This window comes from Caretta caretta, chromosome 8 (assembly GCF_965140235.1).
Source record: "Caretta caretta isolate rCarCar2 chromosome 8, rCarCar1.hap1, whole genome shotgun sequence".
Taxonomy (NCBI): Eukaryota; Metazoa; Chordata; order Testudines; family Cheloniidae; genus Caretta; species Caretta caretta.
This window is the reverse complement of record NC_134213.1, coordinates 106,305,697-106,327,358: the sequence shown is the minus strand read 5'-3', so window position 1 is coordinate 106,327,358 and position 21,662 is coordinate 106,305,697. Positions and strand designations below refer to the sequence as shown.

General features: G+C 69.9%; 1 protein-coding gene across 1 annotated transcript in view; it reads right to left on the bottom strand.

Moving 5' to 3' along the window:
* The window catches only part of PTCH2 (patched 2), a 57,544-nt gene that overhangs the window by 10,612 nt on the left and 25,270 nt on the right, over positions 1-21,662 (bottom strand). Inside the window, exons 3-17 of the mRNA XM_048861571.2 lie at positions 21,064-21,253; positions 20,719-20,788; positions 20,224-20,315; positions 14,512-14,707; positions 12,780-12,901; positions 12,276-12,423; positions 11,041-11,172; positions 10,803-10,958; positions 9,711-9,803; positions 9,331-9,456; positions 8,471-8,589; positions 6,159-6,555; positions 5,399-5,711; positions 3,080-3,222; positions 325-505 (exon numbers count right to left, since the gene is read on the bottom strand). Coding sequence (XP_048717528.2) covers positions 325-505; positions 3,080-3,222; positions 5,399-5,711; positions 6,159-6,555; positions 8,471-8,589; positions 9,331-9,456; positions 9,711-9,803; positions 10,803-10,958; positions 11,041-11,172; positions 12,276-12,423; positions 12,780-12,901; positions 14,512-14,707; positions 20,224-20,315; positions 20,719-20,788; positions 21,064-21,253 — 2,478 coding nt within the window. The remainder of the gene's footprint in view (positions 1-324; positions 506-3,079; positions 3,223-5,398; positions 5,712-6,158; positions 6,556-8,470; positions 8,590-9,330; positions 9,457-9,710; positions 9,804-10,802; positions 10,959-11,040; positions 11,173-12,275; positions 12,424-12,779; positions 12,902-14,511; positions 14,708-20,223; positions 20,316-20,718; positions 20,789-21,063; positions 21,254-21,662) is intronic.

Below are 21,662 nucleotides of genomic sequence, written 5' to 3'. Positions count from 1 at the left end.
CCCAGATGGGCAACTCTGGAACAGGTCGCTCAGCACAGCTGGCATGGGGGAGGTGCCTGGCTGCACCCTGTGTGAGGCTTGAGGGCGTGCCCGGCAGGACCCCGTGTGGGGCGCTGGCATGGCGGGGTGTGCCTGGCCGGATCCTGCATGGCGTGTGGGGGGTGTCTGCCTGGACCCTGTGTGGCATGTGGGGGGTATCCGGCAGGACCCCGTGTGGGGCGCTGGCGGAGGGGGGGTGCCTGGCAGGACCTTGCGTGGTGCACTGGAGCGTGCCCAGCCTCCATGTGCCCATGGGTGCCCAGGCGTGCCCGCGGCCGCACTCACTTCGCAGGTTCTCGCCGGTGGCGTCGTACTTGTCGTGCATCCACTCGGGCGGCGGGGGGTAGAAGTTGGCATGGGAGGCGGCGACGCCCAGCGGGTCGTTGCTCACCCACACGGTCAGGCAGATGTAGAAGGTCTCCGGGGGGATGATGCCGTTCTCGTCCACCAGCCGGCGCGTAGTGAGCTGCGGGGAGCAGACGGGCACGGGGTGAGCTGTGGCCAGGCCGGCTCAGAGGCGAGTTCAGGGCCACGCCAGGCTCTCGGGGAGGGGGGGGGGGCGCCGGGCACGGGGTGAGCTGCGGCCATGCCGGCTCAGAGGTGAGTTCAGGGCCACGCCAGGCTCTCGGGGGGGGGGGGGCGGGCACGGGGTGAGCTGCGGCCAGGCCGGCTCAGAGGCGAGTTCAGGGCCACGCCAGGCTCTCGGCGGGGCTGGGCACGGGGTGAGCTGCGGCCAGGCCGGCTCAGAGGCGAGTTCAGGGCCACGCCAGGCTCTCGGCGGGGCCGGGCACGGGGTGAGCTGCGGCCAGGCCGGCTCAGAGGCGAGTTCAGGGCCACGCCAGGCTCTGGGGGGGGCCGGGCACGGGGTGAGCTGCGGCCAGGCCGGCTCAGAGGCGAGTTCAGGGCCACGCCAGGCTCTGGGGGGGGCCGGGCACGGGGTGCGCTGCGGCCAGGCCGGCTCAGAGGCGAGTTCAGGGCCACGCCAGGCTCTGGGGCGGGGCCGGGCACGGGGTGAGCTGCGGCCAGGCCGGCTCAGAGGCGAGTTCAGGGCCACGCCAGGCTTTCGGGCGGGGCCGGGCACGGGGTGAGCTGCGGCCAGGCCGGCTCAGAGACGAGTTCAGGGCCACGCCAGGCTCTGGGGGGGGCCGGGCACGGGGTGAGCTGCGGCCAGGCCGGCTCAGAGGCGAGTTCAGGGCCACGCCAGGCTTTCGGGCGGGGCCAGGCACGGGGTGAGCTGCGGCCAGGCCGGCTCAGAGACGAGTTCAGGGCCACGCCAGGCTCTGGGGGGGGCCGGGCACGGGGTGAGCTGCGGCCAGGCCGGCTCAGAGGCGAGTTCAGGGCCACGCCAGGCTCTCGGCGGGGCCGGGCATGGGGTGCGCTGCGGCCAGGCCGGCTCAGAGGCGAGTTCAGGGCCACGCCAGGCTCTCGGTGGGGCCGGGCACGGGGTGAGCTGCGACCAGGCCGGCTCAGAGGCGAGTTCAGGGCCACGCCAGGCTCTCGGCGGGGCCGGGCACGGGGTGAGCTGCGGCCAGGCCGGCTCAGAGGCGAGTTCAGGGCCACGCCAGGCTCTCGGCGGGGCCGGGCACGGGGTGAGCTGCGGCCAGGCCGGCTCAGAGACGAGTTCAGGGCCAAGCCAGGCTCTGGGGGGGGCCGGGCACGGGGTGCGCTGCGGCCAGGCCGGCTCAGAGGCGAGTTCAGGGCCACGCCAGGCTCTCGGTGGGGCCGGGCACGGGGTGAGCTGCGACCAGGCCGGCTCAGAGGCGAGTTCAGGGCCACGCCAGGCTCTCGGCGGGGCCGGGCACGGGGTGAGCTGCGGCCAGGCCGGCTCAGAGGCGAGTTCAGGGCCACGCCAGGCTCTCGGCGGGGCCGGGCACGGGGTGAGCTGCGGCCAGGCCGGCTCAGAGGCGAGTTCAGGGCCACGCCAGGCTCTCGGCGGGGCCGGGCACGGGGTGAGCTGCGGCCAGGCCGGCTCAGAGACGAGTTCAGGGCCACGCCAGGCTCTGGGGGGGGCCGGGCACGGGGTGAGCTGCGGCCAGGCCGGCTCAGAGGCGAGTTCAGGGCCACGCCAGGCTCTCGGCGGGGCCGGGCACGGGGTGCGCTGCGGCCAGGCCGGCTCAGAGGCGAGTTCAGGGCCACGCCAGGCTCTGGGGGGGGCCGGGCACGGGGTGAGCTGCGGCCAGGCCGGCTCAGAGGCGAGTTCAGGGCCACGCCAGGCTCTCGGCGGGGCCGGGCACGGGGTGAGCTGCGGCCAGGCCAGCTCAGAGGCGAGTTCAGGGCCACGCCAGGCTCTCGGCGGGGCCGGGCACGGGGTGAGCTGCGGCCAGGCCGGCTCAGAGACGAGTTCAGGGCCACGCCAGGCTCTGGGGGGGGCCGGGCACGGGGTGCGCTGCGGCCAGGCCGGCTCAGAGGCGAGTTCAGGGCCACGCCAGGCTCTCGGCGGGGCCGGGCACGGGGTGCGCTGCGGCCAGGCCGGCTCAGAGGCGAGTTCAGGGCCACGCCAGGCTCTCGGCGGGGCCGGGCACGGGGTGAGCTGCGGCCAGGCCGGCTCAGAGACGAGTTCAGGGCCACGCCAGGCTCTGGGGGGGGCCGGGCACGGGGTGCGCTGCGGCCAGGCCGGCTCAGAGGCGAGTTCAGGGCCACGCCAGGCTCTCGGCGGGGCCGGGCACGGGGTGCGCTGCGGCCAGGCCGGCTCAGAGGCGAGTTCAGGGCCACGCCAGGCTCTCGGCGGGGCCGGGCACGGGGTGCGCTGCGGCCAGGCCGGCTCAGAGGCGAGTTCAGGGCCACGCCAGACTCTCGGCGGGGCCGGGCACGGGGTGAGCTGCGGCCAGGCCGGCTCAGAGGCGAGTTCAGGGCCACGCCAGGCTCGGGGGGGGGGGCCGGGCACGGGGTGAGCTGCGGCCAGGCCGGCTCAGAGGCAAGTTCAGGGCCACGCCAGACTCTCGGCGGGGCCGGGCACGGGGTGCGCTGCGGCCAGGCCGGCTCAGAGGCGAGTTCAGGGCCACGCCAGGCTCTCGGCGGGGCCGGGCACGGGCCGGCTCACCTGATTGTAGTTGAACGGCTCCTTTTTGTTGCCCGTCTGGATGAGCAGCTTGTAGGCCAGTGCACCGTCCTCGGAGCCATTCCGGTAGCTGTCACGGGTGATGCGCCCGGCCTGCCACTCCTTGTCGAAGGCGGCCTGCAGGCCTGGGGACAGAGTGCAGGGCTTACAGGGATGGAGGGAGACCTCCCCATGCTGCACGGCCCTTCCCAGCCACGGGCCAGCGAAGCCGGAAGGGCAGTGCTGTGCCCTCGGGGCGGGACTGCCCGTCCTGTCTGGCTGAGCTGGCCCCTGGGCACCTCCATGCCCACCCCCTGCTACTGCTCCGGAACCTGAGCGAGTGCTGCCCAGAGCTATGGCCGCAGCAGGGCAGAGCGGGCATGGGATGGGTGGGCCGGTGTGCAAGAGAAGCGCTGTCCACATGCGGGCCCCAGGCTGCGGCCACGGGGCACAGAACTCTGGTGTGAGAGCCCAGGCGTGGGTGCATGGCAGCCCACCTGCAGGTACCATGGCTGCTACCCCAGATTTAGAGACGCGCGGGGACAGGTTATCCAAACCACGCCAGCCAAACCCATAGGTCGGCAGCAGGACCGCACCAAGCCCAGGGGCTGGCCCTGCTCTGGGTGCCCCCTCCTGATGCTCTCGTTTCCCGTCTCCAGCTCATCTGCAGGTGGGGCCAGCGATGCAGAGAGGGGATGGCGGGGCGGACAGGGACAGATGGAGGTTGGCAGGGACACGCAGGGCAGACGGGCGCAGGTGGAGGCCAGTGAGGGCACATGGAGGCCGGCAGAGGCATGCAGGGCAGGCGGGGGCCAGTGGAGGCCAGCAGGGGCACACAAGGCAGGCGGGGGCTAGCAGGGTAGGCGGGAGCCAGAGGGCCAGGCGGGTGCAGGCGGAGGCCAGCAGGGGGCACACAGGGCAGGTGGGGGCAGGCGGAGGCCGGCAGCGGGCACTCAGGGCAGGCGGGGGCAGGCAGGCAGGCGGAGGCTGGCACAGGGGCAGGCAGGGTAGGCGGGGGCCAGCCGGGCAGGCAGAGGCTGGCACGGGGCAGGCAGGGGCAGGCAGAGGCTGGCACAGGGGCAGGCAGGGGGCACACAGGGCAGGTGGGCAGGCGGAGGCTGGCACAGGGGCAGGCAGGGCAGGCGGGGGCCAGCCGGGCAGGCGGGGGCAGGCAGGGCAGGCGGACGCTGGCACAGGGGCAGGCAGGGGGCACACAGGGCAGGTGGGCAGGCCGAGGCTGGCACAGGGTCAGGCAGGGCAGGTGGGCAGGCAGAGGCTGGCACAGGGGCAGGCAGGGGGCACACAGGGCAGGTGGGCATGCGGACGCTGGCACAGGGGCAGGCAGGGCAGGTGGGCAGGCAGAAGCTGGCACAGGGGCAGGCAGGGCAGGCGGAGGCTGGCACAGGGACAGGCAGGGCAGGCGGGGGCAGGCAGGCAGGCGGAGGCTGGCACAGGGGCAGGCGGGGGCAGGCGAGCAGGCGGAGGCTGGCACAGGGGCAGGCAGGGCAGGCGGGGATCAGCCGGGCAGGCGGGGGCAGGCAGGCAGGCAGGCAGCAGGCGGGGGCAAGCAGGGCAGGCGGGGACAGGCAGGGCAGGCGGAGGCTGGCACAGGGACAGGCAGGGCAGGCGGAGGCTGGCACAGGGGCAGGCAGGGCAGGCAGGGCAGGTGGAGGCTGGCACAGGGGCAGGCAGGGCAGGCGGAGGCTGGCACAGGGGCAGGCAGGGCAGGCGGGGATCAGCCGGGCAGGCGGGGGCAGGCAGGCAGGCAGGCAGCAGGCGGGGGCAAGCAGGGCAGGCGGGGACAGGCAGGGCAGGCGGAGGCTGGCACAGGGACAGGCAGGGCAGGCGGAGGCTGGCACAGGGGCAGGCAGGGCAGGCAGGGCAGGTGGAGGCTGGCACAGGGGCAGGCAGGGCAGGCGGAGGCTGGCACAGGGGCAGGCAGGGCAGGCGGGGGCAGGCAGGCAGGCGGATGCTGGCACAGGGGCAGGCGGGGGCAGGCGAGCAGGCGGAGGCTGGCACAGGGGCAGGCAGGGCAGGCGGGGATCAGTCGGGCAGGCGGGGGCAGGCAGGCAGGCAGCAGGCGGGGGCAAGCAGGGCAGGCGGGGGCAGGCAGGGCAGGCGGAGGCTGGCACAGGGACAGGCAGGGCAGACGGAGGCTGGCACAGGGTCAGGCAGGGCAGGCAGGGCAGGCGGAGGCTGGCACAGGGTCAGGCAGGGCAGGCAGGGCAGGCGGAGGCTGGCACAGGGGCAGGCAGGGCAGGCGGAGGCTGGCACTGGGGCAGGCAGAGCAGGCGGGGGCCAGCCGGGCAGGCGGGCCCTCACCTCGCAGCCAGTCCTGGAAGTAGTGCAGCCACATCTTGGGCGGCTGGCGGGCGCGGTCGCGCACCACGTGCGGGAGGCCGCCCAGGGCCCGGTGCAGGCCGTACAACGCCTCCTGCGAGCTGGGGTAGTGGAAGCCGCCCTGGGTGGCGATGAAGACGTGGTAGAAGGAGAAGTACTTGGCCTGGGTGGCGATGAAGGCATGCTCCTTGGTGCCCCGCGGCACAATGTCCGTCAGGTACAGCCCGTCGTGCACCAGCGTGGTGCCATACAGGGTGAGGCCCAGCAGCGCCAGGAACAGCAGCACCACGATGCCCTGGGGACGGGGAGCCTGTCAGTCTGTGCCGGGCAGCCCCGTGGGCAGGCCGGAGCCACCCCGGCACAGACCCCCCGCCCCCGCCCGGGCACCAGGCCCTGCCCTGCCGCACAGGCCCACAGCAAGCAGTGGGCACCCAGCTCCCCCCAGAGTGCCAGCAAGCCTCCCAACCCCTCAGTGCCAGGGTCTCATCCCAGCTCTCCGGGCGCCCTCCCAGTGTGCCACAGTGCCAGGGAGTCACCCCAGCACCTCCCCCATGCCCGGGGGCCCCCAAACCGCCAGCGGCAGGGAGCCCCCCAGCATTCCCCTGCCGAGCCTGGGAGTTAGCCCCAGTCCCCAAGCTCCCCAGCACCGCCAGCGTCCGCCCCCAGCCCCCCCACCTTGCACCGCTCCCCAGGGGGACGAGGGGCCGACGTGAGCCGGGGGCGGCAGGCCCAGCCCCCCTACCTTGGTCTGGGTTTGCAGCAGGAGGGGGGCGTACTTCTCCCTGGCGAAGTCGGCCAGATTCCAGCGGCACAGGGGCAGTGGCCCGCACTCCCGGCCCCCCTTGGCCCCGTCCAGCAGGTCGCGGGTGGAGCTGGCCGGGGCGAAGAGCTGGGAGCCCAGCGGGTCGGCGGGGGACAGCGGCACGGCGGGCGCGGTGCAGACCTGGGCGGTGGGCGGCAGGATGGTGACAATGTGCCGGCCCGAGGGGTCGCAGCAGGTGAAGGCCTGCACCGTGGTGGTGATCTGGGTGCTGGTGGCCACGGGCGGGTGCCCGTAGGGTGAGGGGTGGGAGGCATGGTTCTCGTTGGCGTCGGCGAACTCCTGCGGCTGGATCTGGATGACGCGGGAGGAGCACGGGCTGGGGGAGGAGGAGCCGGGGGGGCGTTCAGAGAGCTGTGATAGGCGCCCCTCTGACCACGCACGGCTGCCCTGGTGGTTACCGCACCCACGCTGGCATGCGCCCGCTGCTGGGGTGCAGCACCGCCCCTGCTTAGCAGGGAGTGGGATTCTCCCTGGAGCGACCCCTCCTGGCCGCCCCAGGAAAGGCACCCAGCTGTGCTCAAGCCGGGGGGCGAGGCCCCAAGCACCTCCGAGCCACTGCGTAGCCCTGCCAGCTGGGCCCCGATCCTGGCGCGGCAGGACGATCCGCACAGGGGCTGCCTGCGGGCTCAGGCTTGGGCCCAGCTGTGCCGGGCACGTGGGCTCTGCTGCCTATCGCCCCCCTCCCGGAGCACGGCGTGGGCCCGGCTCTGCCCTGGGTGTCCCTAGCCCCCCTCCCAGAGCACGGCATGGGCCCAGCTCTGCCCTGGGCCCCCCCCAGACCCTCTCCCGGAGCACGGCAAGGGCCCGGCTCTGCTCTGGGCCCCCCTCTGACCTCCTCCCGGAGCACGGCACGGGCCCGGCTTTGCCCTGGGCCCCCCCCAGACCCTCTCCCGGAACATGGCACGGGCCTGGCTCTGCCCTGGGCCCCCCTCTGACCTCCCGGAGCACGGCACGGGCCTGGTTCTGCCCTGGGCCCCCCCCAGACCCTCTCCCGGAGCACGGCACGGGCCTGGCTCTGCCCTGGGCCCCCCACGGACCCTCTCCCAGAGCACGGCACGGGCCTGGTTCTGCCCTGCCCCCCCCCCGACCCTCTCCCGGAGCATGGCACGGGCCTGGCTCTGCCCTGGGCGCCCCCCGGACCTCCTCCCGGAGCACGGCACGGGCCTGGCTCTGCCCTGGGCGCCCCCCAGACCCTCTCCCGGAGCACGGCATGGGCCTGGCTCTGCCCTGGGCCCCCCGCGGACCCTCTCCCAGAGCACGGTACGGGCCCGGCTCTGCCCTGGGCCCCCCTCTGGACCCTCTCCCGGAGCACGGCAAGGGCCCGGCTCTGCCCTGGGCCCCCCGCGGACCCTCTCCCAGAGCACGGCACGGACCCGGCTTTGCCCTGGGCCCCCCCCAGACCCTCTCCCGGAACATGGCACGGGCCCAGCTCTGCCCTGGGCCCCCCTCTGACCTCCTCCCGGAGCACGGCACGGGCCTGGTTCTGCCCTGCCCCCCCGCCCCGACCCTCTCCCGGAACACGGCACGGGCCTGGCTCTGCCCTGGGCGCCCCCCAGACCCTCTCCCAGAGCACGGTACGGGCCCGGCTCTACCCTGGGCCCCCCTCTGGACCCTCTCCCGGAGCACGGCACGGGCCCGGCTCTGCCCTAGGCGCCCCCTGGGCCCCCTCCTGGAGCACGGCACGGGCCCGGCTCTGCTCTGGGCCCCCTCTGAGCTCCTCCCGGAGCACGGCACGGGCCTGGTTCTGCCCTGCCCACCCCCCGACCCTCTCCCGGAGTATGGCACTGGCCTGGCTCTGCCCTGGGCGCCCCCCGGACCCTCTCCTGGAACACGGCACGGGCCTGGCTCTGCCCTGGGCGCCCCCCGGACCCTCTCCCGGAGCACGGCACGGGCCTGGTTCTGCCCTGCCCCCCCCCTCCGACCCTCTCCCGGAGTATGGCACGGGCCTGGCTCTGCCCTGGGCGGCCCCCGGACCCTCTCCCGGAGCACGGCATGGGCCTGGCTCTGCCCTGGGCGCCCCCCGGACCCTCTCCCGGAGCACGGCACGGGCCCGGCTCTGCTCTGGGCCCCCCTCTGACCTCCTCCCGGAGCACGGCACGGGCCTGGTTCTGCCCTACCCCCCCCCCCGACCCTCTCCCGGAGCACGGCACGGGCCTGGCTCTGCCCTGGGCGCCCCCCGGACCCTCTCCCGGAGCACGGCACGGGCCTGGCTCTGCCCCGGGGGCCGGCACCTGTAGAAGCAGCAGAGGACGTCGAGCCGCTGGTCCTGGCGCCGGTGCAGGTCCAGGCTCAGGATGGCCGGGAAGATGAGCAGCACCATGGCGAAGTTAAACACCACGACCACGGCAGCCTGCGGGGACACAGGGCGCAGAGCTCAGACCACGGGGCTCGAGGGGTTAAACCCGGCTCACCACCCTGCCCGGGAGCCCGGGTCTGCGTGTCCAACACGCGTGTGGGGCCATGTCACACCTCGGTCAGTTACAGGGGAAGAGCGGGGGGGGGATACCTGCAGGGAGAAGGGGCGCAGCATGGGGGTGGGGTGAGGGGGTGTTGGGGGGCCGAACCTGCAGGGAGAAGGGGCGCAGCATGGGGGTGGGGTGAGGGGGTGTTGGGGGGCCGAACCCGCAGGGAGAAGGGCCGCGGGGCGGGGGTGGGGTGAGGGGTGTCGGGGGGGCCGTACCTGCAGGGGGAAGGTGGACGGGGTGGGGGTGGAGTGAGGGGTGTCGGGGGGGCCGTACCTGCAGGGGGAAGGCGGGCGGGGCGGGGGTGGGGTGAGGGGTGTAGGGGGGGCTGTACCTGCAGGGAGAAGGCGGGGCAGGGCGCGGTTGGGGTGAGGGGGTATCAGGGGGGCAGTACCTGCAGGGAGAAGGCGGGCGGGGCGGGGGCGGGGTGAGGGGTGGCGGGGGGGCCGTACCTGCAGGGAGAAGGCGGGCGGGGCGGGGGCGGGGTGAGGGGGGGCGGGGGGGGCCGTACCTGCAGGGAGAAGGCGCGCAGGGCGGGGATGGGGTGAGGGGGTATCAGGGGGGCCGTACCTGCAGGGAGAAGGCGGGCGGGGCGGGGGCGGGGTGAGGGGGTATCAGGGGGGCCGTACCTGCAGGGAGAAGGCGCGCAGGGCGGGGATGGGCACCAGGGCTGCCATGAAGAAGGCGATCATGTTGCTGATCGAGGTGAGGGCCACGCTGGTGCCCGTACGTCTCAGGCACTCACCTGTCCGCTCCTGTGCGGGAAACAAACAGGACAGGTCACCCAGCGCCCCGCGCCCGCCCCTGCCCCCCCAGGCAGGTCACCCAGCGCCCCGCGCCCGCCCCTGCCCCCCCAGGCAGGTCACCCAGCGCCCCGCGCCTGCCCCTGCCCCCCCGAGGAGGTCACCCAGCGCCCCGCGCCCGCCCCTGCCCCCCCAGGCAGGTCACCCAGCGCCCCGCGCCCGCCCCTGCCCCCCCAGGCAGGTCACCCAGGCCAGGGCGGCCTCACCTTGAAGGGGACGTGCTGGCTGGTCTCGGTGAAGGCGTGAGCGAGGAGGAACATATCGTCCACGCCGATGCCCAGGGCCAGGAACGGCAGCACCTGTGGGGACAGGAACCCGCCTCGATACTGAGCGTCTGCAGCCGGTCCAGCTGCCACCACCCCACGCCAGAATGCGCCCACCTCTGGGGGAGAAGCACCGGCCACAGCTCCACCCGGAGAACCCAGGATCCCATGGCCACAGGGCAAGGGATCCCCAGGGGCAACCGGCACAGGCTGGGGCACAGCCCCCCCCGGTCTCCCCCCCGCAAGACCAGATAGTGCTCTGCATCAGGCTGAGATGCTGGGGAGAGCGCTCCCTACTGAGCCCCCACCCCACGCCCTGCAGCACAGCGCCCCCCAGTGCCGCACTGCGGTATTGGGGCCAAGGGCAGAGTACTCCCACAGAGCCCCCACCCTGCTCCTCAGCACAGCGCCCCCCAGTGCCGCACTGCGGTATTGGGGCCAAGGGCAGAGTACCCCCACGGAGCCCCCACCCTGCTCCTCAGCACAGCGCCCCCCAGTGCCGCACTGCGGTATTGGGGCCAAGGGCAGAGTACCCCCACGGAGCCCCCACCCTGCTCCTCAGCACAGCGCCCCCCAGTGCCACACTGCGGTATTGGGACCAAGGTCAGAGTACCCCCACGGAGCCCCCACCCTGCTCCTCAGCACAGCGCCCCCCAGTGCCGCACTGCGGTATTGGGACCAAGGGCAGAGTACCCCCACGGAGCCCCCACCCTGCTCCTCAGCACAGCGCCCCCCAGTGCCGCACTGCGGTATTGGGACCAAGGTCAGAGTACCCCCACGGAGCCCCCACCCTGCTCCTCAGCACAGCGCCCCCCAGTGCCGCACTGCGGTATTGGGGCCAGCCCTGACAGTGAGGGCAGAGTGCCAACGTTATTCCCCGCAGGTCTCCCACACCGCTGCGGAGCGGGTGAGAAGTTGGGGTCCCGGCCCCAGAGGTGCCAGCTGTGGCCCCAGCAGCCCCCGCGCAGGAGGGCAGCGAGGCACGGCGGGCAGGCAGGGGCTCCCCATGGCCCTGCCGGCCCTGGCGTGCGGTACCTGGGTGGTGGCTGCATTGAAGGAGATCCCCAGCAGCGAGCAGAGCCCGAGTCCTGACGCCACGGACAGGGCCACCAGCAGGACGCCGGCCAGGCCCACGGCCCCCTGGGATTTGGAGCAGTCCCAACGCAGCATGGTCACGCAGGCGTACGCCAGCTGGAAGCAGAGCGGGGGCGGGTGAGCGCAGGCGGGCTTAGCGTGGGCGGGGGGCGGGCTGGCGGAGGGGGTGGGTACCTACCATCAGGAGGTAGCCCCCGGCCACGCGGATGGCGCTCACGTCCGAGAAGGACTTCATGATGTCGCTGAGCGTGGTGGTGGAGAAGGCGTGGACACCCTGGGAGCTGTTCTGCGGGAGGGACTCCTGCGCCAGCTGGGGAGAGACGGGGCCTCAGAGACCCAGCCGGTGGGCACCACGCCCAGGGCAGCACCGTGGGCAGCCCCCCCCCGGCACCCTCTCAGTGGGCCCCCCGCCCCAGGCCACGCCACACTACACTGCTCCCAGGGGGCAGCCCTCCCACCACCCTCCGCCCCTTGCAGTGGGCACCCCACCCGGGCTACCCCACACCCCTCCCAGCAGCACCCGACCCCCTGCTACGCCCCTCCCGGTGGGCAGCCTGCGACCTCCCCATGGGGCACAGCAGGAGGAGGCCGCAGCCAACCCCCAGGCCCTGGGCTGTATCTGGCTGAGACCCTGTTGGGCCCTGCAGCCAAGGGCCCCTGTGGGAACCTGGCACTGAGAGCTGGGGGAAGGGGGAGTCCTGAACCCATGCCAAGCCGCCCAGAGCTGCCCCCGGCACAGCCCCAGCCAGCCCTCGATGCCAGGCGTGCTGTGCCCAATGTGGGGCTCCGACTCCCACAGGGGGGCTGAGGGCAGACGCTGAGAGGGCACTGGGGGTCCACCCCCCCAGCCCTCATTTCACCAGAGCCCCGGTGAAACCCCCAGAGCACGGCCACGGCCAACGTAGCATCATGCTGCCCTTCACCAAGCACGTCACCCCCCAGCATGCTCACCCCCCCAGCTCACTCACACACACCCCGGCACGCTCACACCCCCCAGCATGTTCACACCCCCCAGCATGTTCACACCCCCCAGCATGCTCTCACACCCCCCAGCATGCTCACACACCCCGGCACACTCACCCCCCGGCATGCTCACCCCCCCAGCTCACTCACACACACCCCAGCACGCTCACACCCCCCAGCATGTTCACACCCCCCAGCATGCTCTCACACAACCCAGCACGCTCACACACACCCTGGCACGCTCACACACACCCTGGCACACTCACACCCCCCAGCATGCTCACACACACCTCAGCACACTCACTCCCACCTCGGCACGCTCAGCCGCGAGCACAGATGTGTGCACGTAGAGACCCCGCAAGTCCCCCCATGTTGCACTGCTGATGAGCGGCCATCCCCTGTATCCCCCCATAGGGTGGGGATCAGCCCCCTGCTCCCAGCCCCTCCTACCTCCACGAACTCCCTCTGCCAGGCCTCCAGGATGGCAGCCGCCTTCTCCTCATTCCAGCCGATCTCTTGGATCTCGTAGTCGTCCTTGAAGTGCTCGAAGAGCTGCCGGGGGCTCATGAGCAGGAACATGGTTTGCAGGGCCTCAGCGCTGCCAGGACAGGACACACCTATGGGCCCAGCCATGGGACCCCCAGTGCCAAACGAAGCGCCCCAGCTGGGCGGCCAGCCCTGCCCCCGGTGCCCCCTCCAGAGCACTGTAGCTGGGCGGCCAGCCCCCAAACCCTGGAGGCACGAGGCAGCAGAGCCCTGGGCTGGCCTAGGTGGAAACAGGGGGCTCGTGGGTTTGTCCCTGACATAGCCTGGGCAGGAGAGAACTCACAGCGCCTTCGCCCTCCCAACCATGCCTGTTCCCCACCCCGCCGCGTGGGCTCGTCCGTGGGAAAGTGACCAGCCCCACACGGGGGACCCTGAGGCCCAGGCCTCACCCCCCGTGCTCCCGCTTACCTCAGCAGCCTGCCCTGCGGGTCCTTTGTGGTGCCACCCAGGATCAGCTCCTCTTGCCAGTGCATGAATTTCCGGGAGAAGCCGTGGCAGCCCCCCGTCAGCTCGGCGGGGATGTCGGGGTCCTGGGGGGAGCAGGAGGGTGGGGTGGGTGAGGACAGGCACAGGAGCCGGGGAAGCCAGGCCGTGCACCTCCCAGGCCCAAAATGTTGTGAGGGCCGGTGCCAGGGGCCCAGCTGTGCCCTCAGCCGCGCGGGCGCCAATCTGGAGCAGAGTCACCCTGGCGGGACACGGCCCAAGGCCTCCCTGCTGCCGGCTCCAGCCGCCGGGAGCCGCGCCCTGCTGGCAGGAGCTGGGGAAGGGTCCAGGCTGTTTACAAGACCCGAGACCATCCAGGCTGTCACTTGCCTGAACCCCGGCGCTCTGCCCACGGGGGCCTCCACCTCCAACCTCCGCTCTGCCTGGGCAAGGCTTTGGCTGGTAACTCCCAATGCTCTCCAGCATGGCAGGCGGTCACCCTTGGGCAGCCGGCAGTGCAGTCAGACCGCCCTGGCCCCTGGCTTGCGGTCCCGCTGGGGCTTATTCTCTGTCTCTGACTGGAAAGGGACGATCCAGTGGGCTTGGACCAGCCCAGCGGGTAAAGCAGAAACTCACCATCTGCCAAGCAGCCCTTTCTGCCCCCAGCCCCCCAGGCACGGCTCTCGCTCCCGGAGGGGCTCTGTGGAGCCCCTGCAGTGCCAACGGGTGAGATACCCACCAGCACCTGCCCTCCGCAGGCTGTGTGCTGCCCTGCCCGGGCGCCCCCCCCCCCCAAAATCCCATAGCGTCTTCCTCTGGCTGCTGCAGCCAGGTGGGGGGAATTGTTTGGGGTGGCTACACGGCCCTGCAAGCCAGGGGGCGCGGTGTTACAAGTGACCCTCCCGCCCGCTGTCCACCCCACGCTTACCCCTGGCCCCAGCTCCCAAACTGTCCCCTGCTCCGGGAGGCCTTCCAATGAGAACTGCCCACCAGGCTGTGTTTGGTCGGCCCGCTGGCAGCCCTGGGGCTTGGGGGAGCCTCTGCCCTGCTGGCACAGCTCTCCAGCTGCCTCGAGCCATCAAGCGCTGCTAAAATGAGGAACCAACCTTGCAGATTCTGCACTTTACTCTGCCAGGGGAGCAAAGCCGCTGGTTCTGGATCGGTTCTGGATCCGGGGATGGAGGGGCCCAGCGCTGTCTGCCGGGCGGGCGGCAGAGAACTAAACCCTGCCAAAGCACTAGCTGTCAGCAGAGGGGCCCCCCTGCAGTGTGTGTGTGTGTGAGGGGGGGTGGTTCCCTTTGCTCTCCGGTTCCTGCGTCCTGGCAGTCTCAGGGGTCACTGGGCCCATTGCAAAGGGGTCAACGCAGCCCCGGCAGCCCCTGAAAGGGCTGGTGGACACGGTGCCGAGACAGGGATGGAGACGGAGCGGGGAGCAGCTTCGAGACGTCCCCAATTCCCTGGCAGGGTCGGAGCCGGGGCCGGGGCCACAGGGATGGCCTGTCTAAAATACACGGACAGCTCCTCCACGGCTGGCCATGGAGGACACCAGGGAGCGGCTGGCCCCGCATGTCCACCCAGACAGTGTCCCCATGCGGCGTCCCGCTCCCAGAGCCTGCAAGCTGAACTGAGCGAGACAGGGAGGGAAACACGCAGCAGGGACACACACATGACACACACAGGCAGGGACCCCTCCACCCCTGCGTCCGGTGGCACCCACCTGCTGGCTCAGCCTGTTGGGGGCGCTGGCGGGGCACGCGGGCTCGCGGGGGTTGAGGCAGGGCCGCTCCACGTAGGCCTGCCCCACCTGCGCCTTGTCCAGCAGCTCCCGGAAGCCGTCCAGCGAGGTGAACTGGCCCAGCTCCTCCAGCAGCTGCACGGGGTCCAGGTTCGTCCACTGGATGTCCGGCCGCCCCCTGCCAAAACGGGAGCAAGCGCCCAGAGAATCAGGGACCCGGCCACTCCCCTCCAGACACCTGCCCCTGGACTGATGTGTGGTGATGTGGCCGGGCAGGATCGGGGCCCCCTTCCCAGTGGCACCTGCCCTCTGGCCACGCCCAGGCTAGTAACGCAGGAGGGTGCCCTCCCACTTCCCCAGCCACCCAGCAACCTCTGTCCCAAGCCCCTGGGTCCCTGGCAAACGCCCCTCTCCCTGCGCCCAGGACTCCCCCGCGGGACCGGCCAGACACCACCCCTACCCAATGCAGGAGGGACTAGGGCAAGGGTGGGATGGGAGCTGTAGCAATGGGGCTGTGAGGATTTGCCAACCCCCTCCCCGCCGTGGGGCTGTGACAGGCTCCATGCCCCCCCCCCCCTTTGCAAGGCGGCTGCCCCCAGAGCCGGCGCCAGATGCCAAGTCAAATAGCATGGCTGATCCTGTTACACGCCCCCGGCCCAGCGTGGCTCCCGGCCCCTCCTTTGTGCCGCCAGTCAGGGCAATTAGCGCCCGCGCCCTGACGTCTTGATAGAGGGGAGCAGGCGGCCGGGACAGGGCCAGGCAGCAGGGGACGGGGCAGCACCCCGGGGCAGGTGGGGGAAAGCAAGAACGGACAGCAAACTGCCCCCAGTCCCCTCTAGCCCCCTTCCATTCCCCCCTCCATCTCTTCCCCTCTCCTCCCCACACCTTGCTCCCCCCCGCAGTACTGAGTTCCCCTCCCCCGGCCCCGTGCTTCGCCCCGCAGCTGTTGATGGTGCAGAGCAGGATGCAGCCGGCACAAGCACCTGCTGCTGGCATTTGCTTCACAAGCGGGGCAGCGGGTCCTGTGGGGAAGGGGCTTCTTGGCTCTGCTGCTGACCAGCTGGGCAACCCTGGGCGAGTCCCACCACCGTGCCTCAGTTCCCCCTTCCACCTAGGCTGCTTGAGGCAGGGGCTGCTTGCTGCCACGTGTGTGATCTCCCCCCAGCCCCGCCCTGCCAAGGGCAGCCCAGAGTGCATGCCAACCCCCCACCACCCGCACACAGGGCTCCAACCCATGGGCACGAGGGCTGCTGCACAGCCAGACCCCAGAGACCCCTGGGAAATCACAAAGGGGGGGAAGGCTTTACAATCCAGCCAGGCTTGTAACGCATGGCAGCACTGCCCTGCCTCCCACCCTGCCCCCTTGGGGGGGGCCCAGCTGGCCACACCCTGAGAGTAGGGGGTGGGTGCTGGGACAGCCTGGCTCCTGAGCCATCTCCTCACTGTCCCCAGATGCAGGGATCCAGCAAATCTCCATTCACTGAAGCTGCCCGGACCCCTAGTGCACACCACGTAAACAAGGGGGGCAGCAGCCGGGCATGGTCCCAGCCTGCTCCCTGCAGCCCCCACAGACCGGGTGAGAGCCCCGTCCTTCTGGACTGGGCCTGGGGTGGAGAGGGACCAGCGGGGACCCGCTGGCGCAGGGGCTGTAGGCAGGCAGACCCACAGGGGGTCATACCCCAGGAATCCTGCGCCCCCTGGTGTCCAGGCAGGAAGTGGGGCACGTCTGAGTGGAGGAGGGGGAGCAATGCCCAGGGTGGGAGTAACAGCCGTCCCCTCCCTCTCCTGTCAACCTGGCCGCTTACCCCATCCTCTGCCCTGGATCAGGCCTGGGCCAGCTGCCATCCATGCCGTACACTAACACCATGCCAGCCCCGGGATCTGCCGCTCACGTGGGTCCCACGGGATGGGCATGAGGGAGCCCGGCCCAACGCCCCCCCCGAGCACAGCCACCTTCTGCCGCCTCCTCCAGCACCGCACCGGGGGCTGCGAACCGAAGCTTTGACCCGCAGGCCCCGAGAGAGACGGGCCAGGCTAAGGGCACGGCCCAGGAGGCCAGGGGCACTCCGCAGAGGGGGCGCCAGCCACACGTCAGCGCCCGACGGACTTGGCCAGCCTTCAGTGGCCATGGGGCTGAGGCACAGGGCAGATGGCAAGCGAGATCTCTGGATAGCTTGGCTAAGCAACACGCCCATGGGGGGCTAGACGGGAAACGTCTCGGAGAGTTTGATGTGTGCGGAACCTGCAGGGGCGCAGGGAAGGGCGACCCGGGCGACTCCAACGGGCGTCTCTACAAGCTTGGGGAGGAGCGAGCCAACGAACGCGTCAGCTGAGCCCCAGAAGGATCTAGCCGGGGGCGACTGCGACTGCGGGGCCGGCTTCCGAGGGCAGGGCAGGAGCCCCGTCACCAGAGACGCTGGCCCAACCCCAGAGATCGGCCCGTAGGGAACAACCCTGCACTGGCAGCCGGGGATGGGCGTGGTGGGGCCAGACCAGCTTCCTCTTCTACAGCCCTGTGGCTAGAGGTGGGCTCAGCCACTGGCCGATCGCGGCGAGCACTGGAGATAGGGACTAGCCCTGGCCAATGGGCACCAGCCACCGTATGGCCCAGCGGGCCCCATATGGCCCTAATTTCGGAGGCTGGCAGAAGCTAGAGTCTCCTGTGCCAAGGACTCTCCTGCTGCTTTGGTCATGCAGCTCGGCCCAGCCACGCCAGCTGGCAGGAGGAGCACACCATGGGTCCCAGCCTCAGCATCTGCTTGCTCCAGCTTCCAGGGCCCAAGGGATTCCAGTGCCTCAGGGAGGATCTGGAGCCGGCCTTTCCTTGGACACACCAACGCCCCTTCCCAGTGCCCATGGGACCAGCCGGGCACAGCAAAGCAGAGCGCCCTCTTCGGATGCTGTCGGCAGCCCTGGCCCCACCTCCCGCTCCATGAGCTCTGCTGAGCCGGTGCCGTGAGTTCCAGCCCCTCTGCTGAGTCCCGATGCCGCAGCCCTCCGCTGTATTGCCTTCTGGATCCCACACAAGAGCAGGGAGCAGGGATGGCAGGGTCCAGGCCGGCGAGCGACTTCTCCTCCTTTCTCATAAAGAAACGAAGGAGAGAATAACGAGCTCCAGGAGGAGAAAGGAAGAGCGAGAGAGGGAGCGAGACGAGGCGGAGAGGAGCTGGGCATGAGGCAGAAACTCACTCCAATAATTCACGGCGGCTGGCTCGGAACTGGGCGAGCGCTTTGAGATTCCCACATACCGAACGGCCACTGCCAGAGAGAGCTCCTTTATCTGCGGCTTCGTGCTTCACTGAGCCAAGTCAGCCCCTTTTGTTTTTCCAGCCATCGCTGCGCTTTGACCCCCTCCCCCTCGCGGAGAACCCCTCCGCTGGAGTGAAGTGGAAGCCGGGGCCGGGGGAAAAGAGCCGGAGATTTCAGCCCCTCCGCACTGAGACCGGTTCACATTCAGAATTGGGAAACAGAGAGAGAGCCCCTTTCCCTCCGGCCCAGGGGCTGGGCGCAGGGGCAGAGAGGAAGGAAGAAGTGAGGAGCCGGGCCTGGAAGGGGGGTCATCCCGCCCCGGCTGTACCTGCTCCCCGCTCTGCTGACACCGCTTCGGCGTGCGGCCACAAGATCCCCTTTTACCAGCCGGGGTGCTGCAGCCTCCCGGCTGACTCTGACCCCCGGCATGGCAGATCAGCCCCCTGGCCACGTTTTCCCCTGCCTCCAGCACCCCCTCCTTTTGCCACCCATCCCAAAGTCAAGGGGGTGGGGGGAGTCGTCCAGGATTTTGCGGGGGGGGGGGTGTTTTACAAGCCTTCCCTCCCTTTATCTGCTGGGGTTTGAAAACCCCCCTCTCTCCCTCCCGCTCTCGTGGGGCAGCAGGCTGAATAACGCCACTCTTTCATTTGTTGGGCAACTCGGGCTTTCAGGGCAGCATTAGCATGAGAATGCAGGCACTGCCGTTTGCTGACAAAGGGCCTCGCAGACAAACAGCCGTGTAAACAGAAAGAACGCTATGGATTGTTCCCCACCCCCTCCTCCCCGCCCCGGGCCCAGGGTTCCCCCTCCAGACCCACCCACCCTCAGAGAAACCGGAGGACCAGCCAGGAGAGAGGCCTGCCGATAACGCACCCAGCTGGGAGCTGGGAAAGCTGGGTTCTCCTGCTGGCTCTGGTACTGACCCGCCAGGCGACCTTGGCCAACTCTCCCCACCGCAGTTTCCGTGTCTGTATAACAGGGACAGTGACACGGACGGCTGACATTCTGCCCCCTCTCCGAGGTGGGTGGGTATCGGTGTCCCCATATACAGGTGGGGAAACTGAGGCACAGGGCAGCACTGCAACTTGCCCAGGGTCATGCAGGGAGTCAGTTGTGGAGCCACGAACCCAGGAGTCCTGCATTCTGCTGCTCACTCACCGGGAGACTTAATTCAAATTTGCGAATAGTGCCAGCAAAACACTCGAGGGTCTCACACCCTCTGCTCCTCCCATCCCTCCAGGGGCAGCGCCAACAGGCTGACACATGGGCTGGGCACAGAGGGGCATCAACTCAGCTCCACAGCGTGGTGCCCCTGGCCCAGGGCTGCAGCCTGCACTGTAAGCGGGAGGCACTTGGCCCCGCGCCACCCGCCAGCCCGACACGCGCACAGGGTCACTACCGTGCCCCGCCCTGGGGTGAGGTCACGTCTGAGCTCTGGCCCCACAGGCTGCGACCCCCCGCTGTGCCTGCTGCCCTCTGATGAGCCACAGTCCAGTCCAGGAGCAGACGGAGACTCCGCACAGCCCGGTGGGCAGCAACCCTGCCCCGTGGGGTCGCCGAGGGACTATCGCCAGGGGGTGCCCAGCTACTGGCAAGCACTACGGCTTCCCACAGCCTGGATCCGGGGAGCCCCCAAGATGGGAGAGGCCGGCTGGCTAGGACGTGAGCCCCCTGGACTTCATGGCTGTGACGATGTGACTCAGCAGGGAGGGGGGAGTGTTGACCTGGGAATGTGCCCTGGGGATGGGAGACCTGAGAGCCTGTCACCTGAGCCAGGAGGGGGAGGGGGAGGTGACACCTCTGCCCAGGAATGTGAACAGAGGCTGCAGCAGGGAACCTGCGGGGTGAGTTTAGTGGGCAGTTTGGAGGCTGGGGGGAGGAACACAGGGAACCCCAGGGCTGGGGTCTAAGCTCCCTGCTCCCCCAGAAGGACGTGATTGAGGGGTCCTGGTTGTACCCACAAGCTCTGTTGTGGACTGTGTTCCTGTTGTCCAATAAACCTTCTGTTTTACTGGCTGGCTGAGAGTCTCAGTGGATCCCAGGAAGAGGGGTGCAGGGCCTGGACTCCCCCACACTCCGTGACAATGGCCAGTGCCCAGGAGCCTCATCACAAGAGGAGAGCCATGAAAACAGTCGGGGGGCCGGAGAAGGTCAGCCTGCAGAGTCCCTGGCTGAGCAGCGGTCAGGGCCACGTGGGCAGAGAGACGAGTCCTGCACTGACCAGCCTGGGAATCCCTGGCTGTTTCCATTGCTAGCTCCTGCAGGGTGCCGGAAGTGGGGTACCGCGCACGCCAGGGGCGCTGGGGACTGGCGCAGCAGCTAATTGGCAAGAGGCAACTGGGCAGAGCTGGCTGCGTGCGCCGCCCCACCGAAACCCCGGAGGAGACCCCACTGGGAAAGGGGGACCCAGCTCCTCCCGCAGGGCGATAGGGGGAGGGCACTCACGGGAGGTAGGCGGAGCCTCCTTGCAGCTTGGCACCGTCCCAGAAGCAGTCCAGCGGGGTCAGGATCACGCAGGGGAAAAGCTTCTCGATCATCTGGGGGGGCGGGGGCGACACAAGGGGAGGGATCAGAACCATGGCAGAGACGCTGGATCCCCCGGGGCACTATCCCACCCTCCACTTGCTTCTTCCCCTGCCGGCCACAGCCCCCACCCCTGGCTTCTCCTCTGCAACTCCAGCAGCCTCCCTGAGACCGACCCAAGTGGCAGGACTCCCCGCTATGCGGAGCCAGACACCCCCCCCCGCCTCTCTGCGCTGGGGCCAGACAAGCTCTGGATCCAACCCAGTCTTTTGTCATCGCCACCGGCCCTGGCAGCCAAGGGGCCATGCAGAGCGAGCGCCCCTCGTGCCCCATGCTCTCTGCCTCTGCAGGCGACGCCAGCATGGGGCCCAGGCAGCAGGACGTCGGGGATTTCCCGGTCTGGTCCCAGGGCCTCACCCGCTCGATCATGCCATTCTCAATGATGGGGACACCGGACTTATAGCAGATTTTGTTCAAATCCCAGGATCTGGGGAAATAAGCAGAGAAATTAAAGGAAGGTGAGACTGGCAGAGGGAGCTGTACGGTGCTGGGCGTTGGGCGGGGCGGGGCAAGGACACGGGGTGTGGGGCATCAGGAGGGGGCAGGGCATCAAGAGAGACAGGGTCATTAGGAAGACTTAGGAGGGGCAGGGCCTTGGGGCGTCAGGCGGGGCGGGGGGGCCAGGGGCATTAGGAGGGGCGGGCAGGGTGGAATCCAGACCTGGGACCCCCACGATCCGTGGCCCTTTTGCGTCACACTCACTTTCCATACAGCGAGACTTGCACCTTGCTGGCTGCCAGCGCCGCCTCGAGGTGCAGCTCCAGCGCCTCCTGGGTGAGGACGTTCTCCCCTTCCCGTTTTGGGGTCTGGATCAGCATTTGGGACGTGTAGATGGATTCTTCCCCCAGCTTCTCTTTCGTGTACCTGAGCTCCTGGCTGACACGGCTGCCAGCTGGGGAGAGAATGAGAGAACTCCAATTAACGCACTGCCCCCGAGGTGGCTGGGGACCCTCCTGGAGCCAGCTCCCTCCTGCACTGTGCTGAGAGCGCCGGAGAAGGCGGACACCACCTGTACATGAGACTGGCTGGAGCTCGGCTCTGCCCAGAGCACTAGAACAAGGGGACATCTAACGAAACAAGGAGGCAAGAAATTAGAGAACATGTTTTTACGCAATGCAAAATTAACCCGTGGAACTCCTTGCCACAGGATATCACAGAGCTCAGCAGGGGATCAGACGTTTCTATGGATCTTGAGACAGGCTGGGCCTACAAATTTACCCCAGTTGTGAGCTCAGTTGTAAAAAGTTCATCAGATGTTACAATAACCAACACTGGTGAGCAAAGGTCCAAAAGGGCAACAG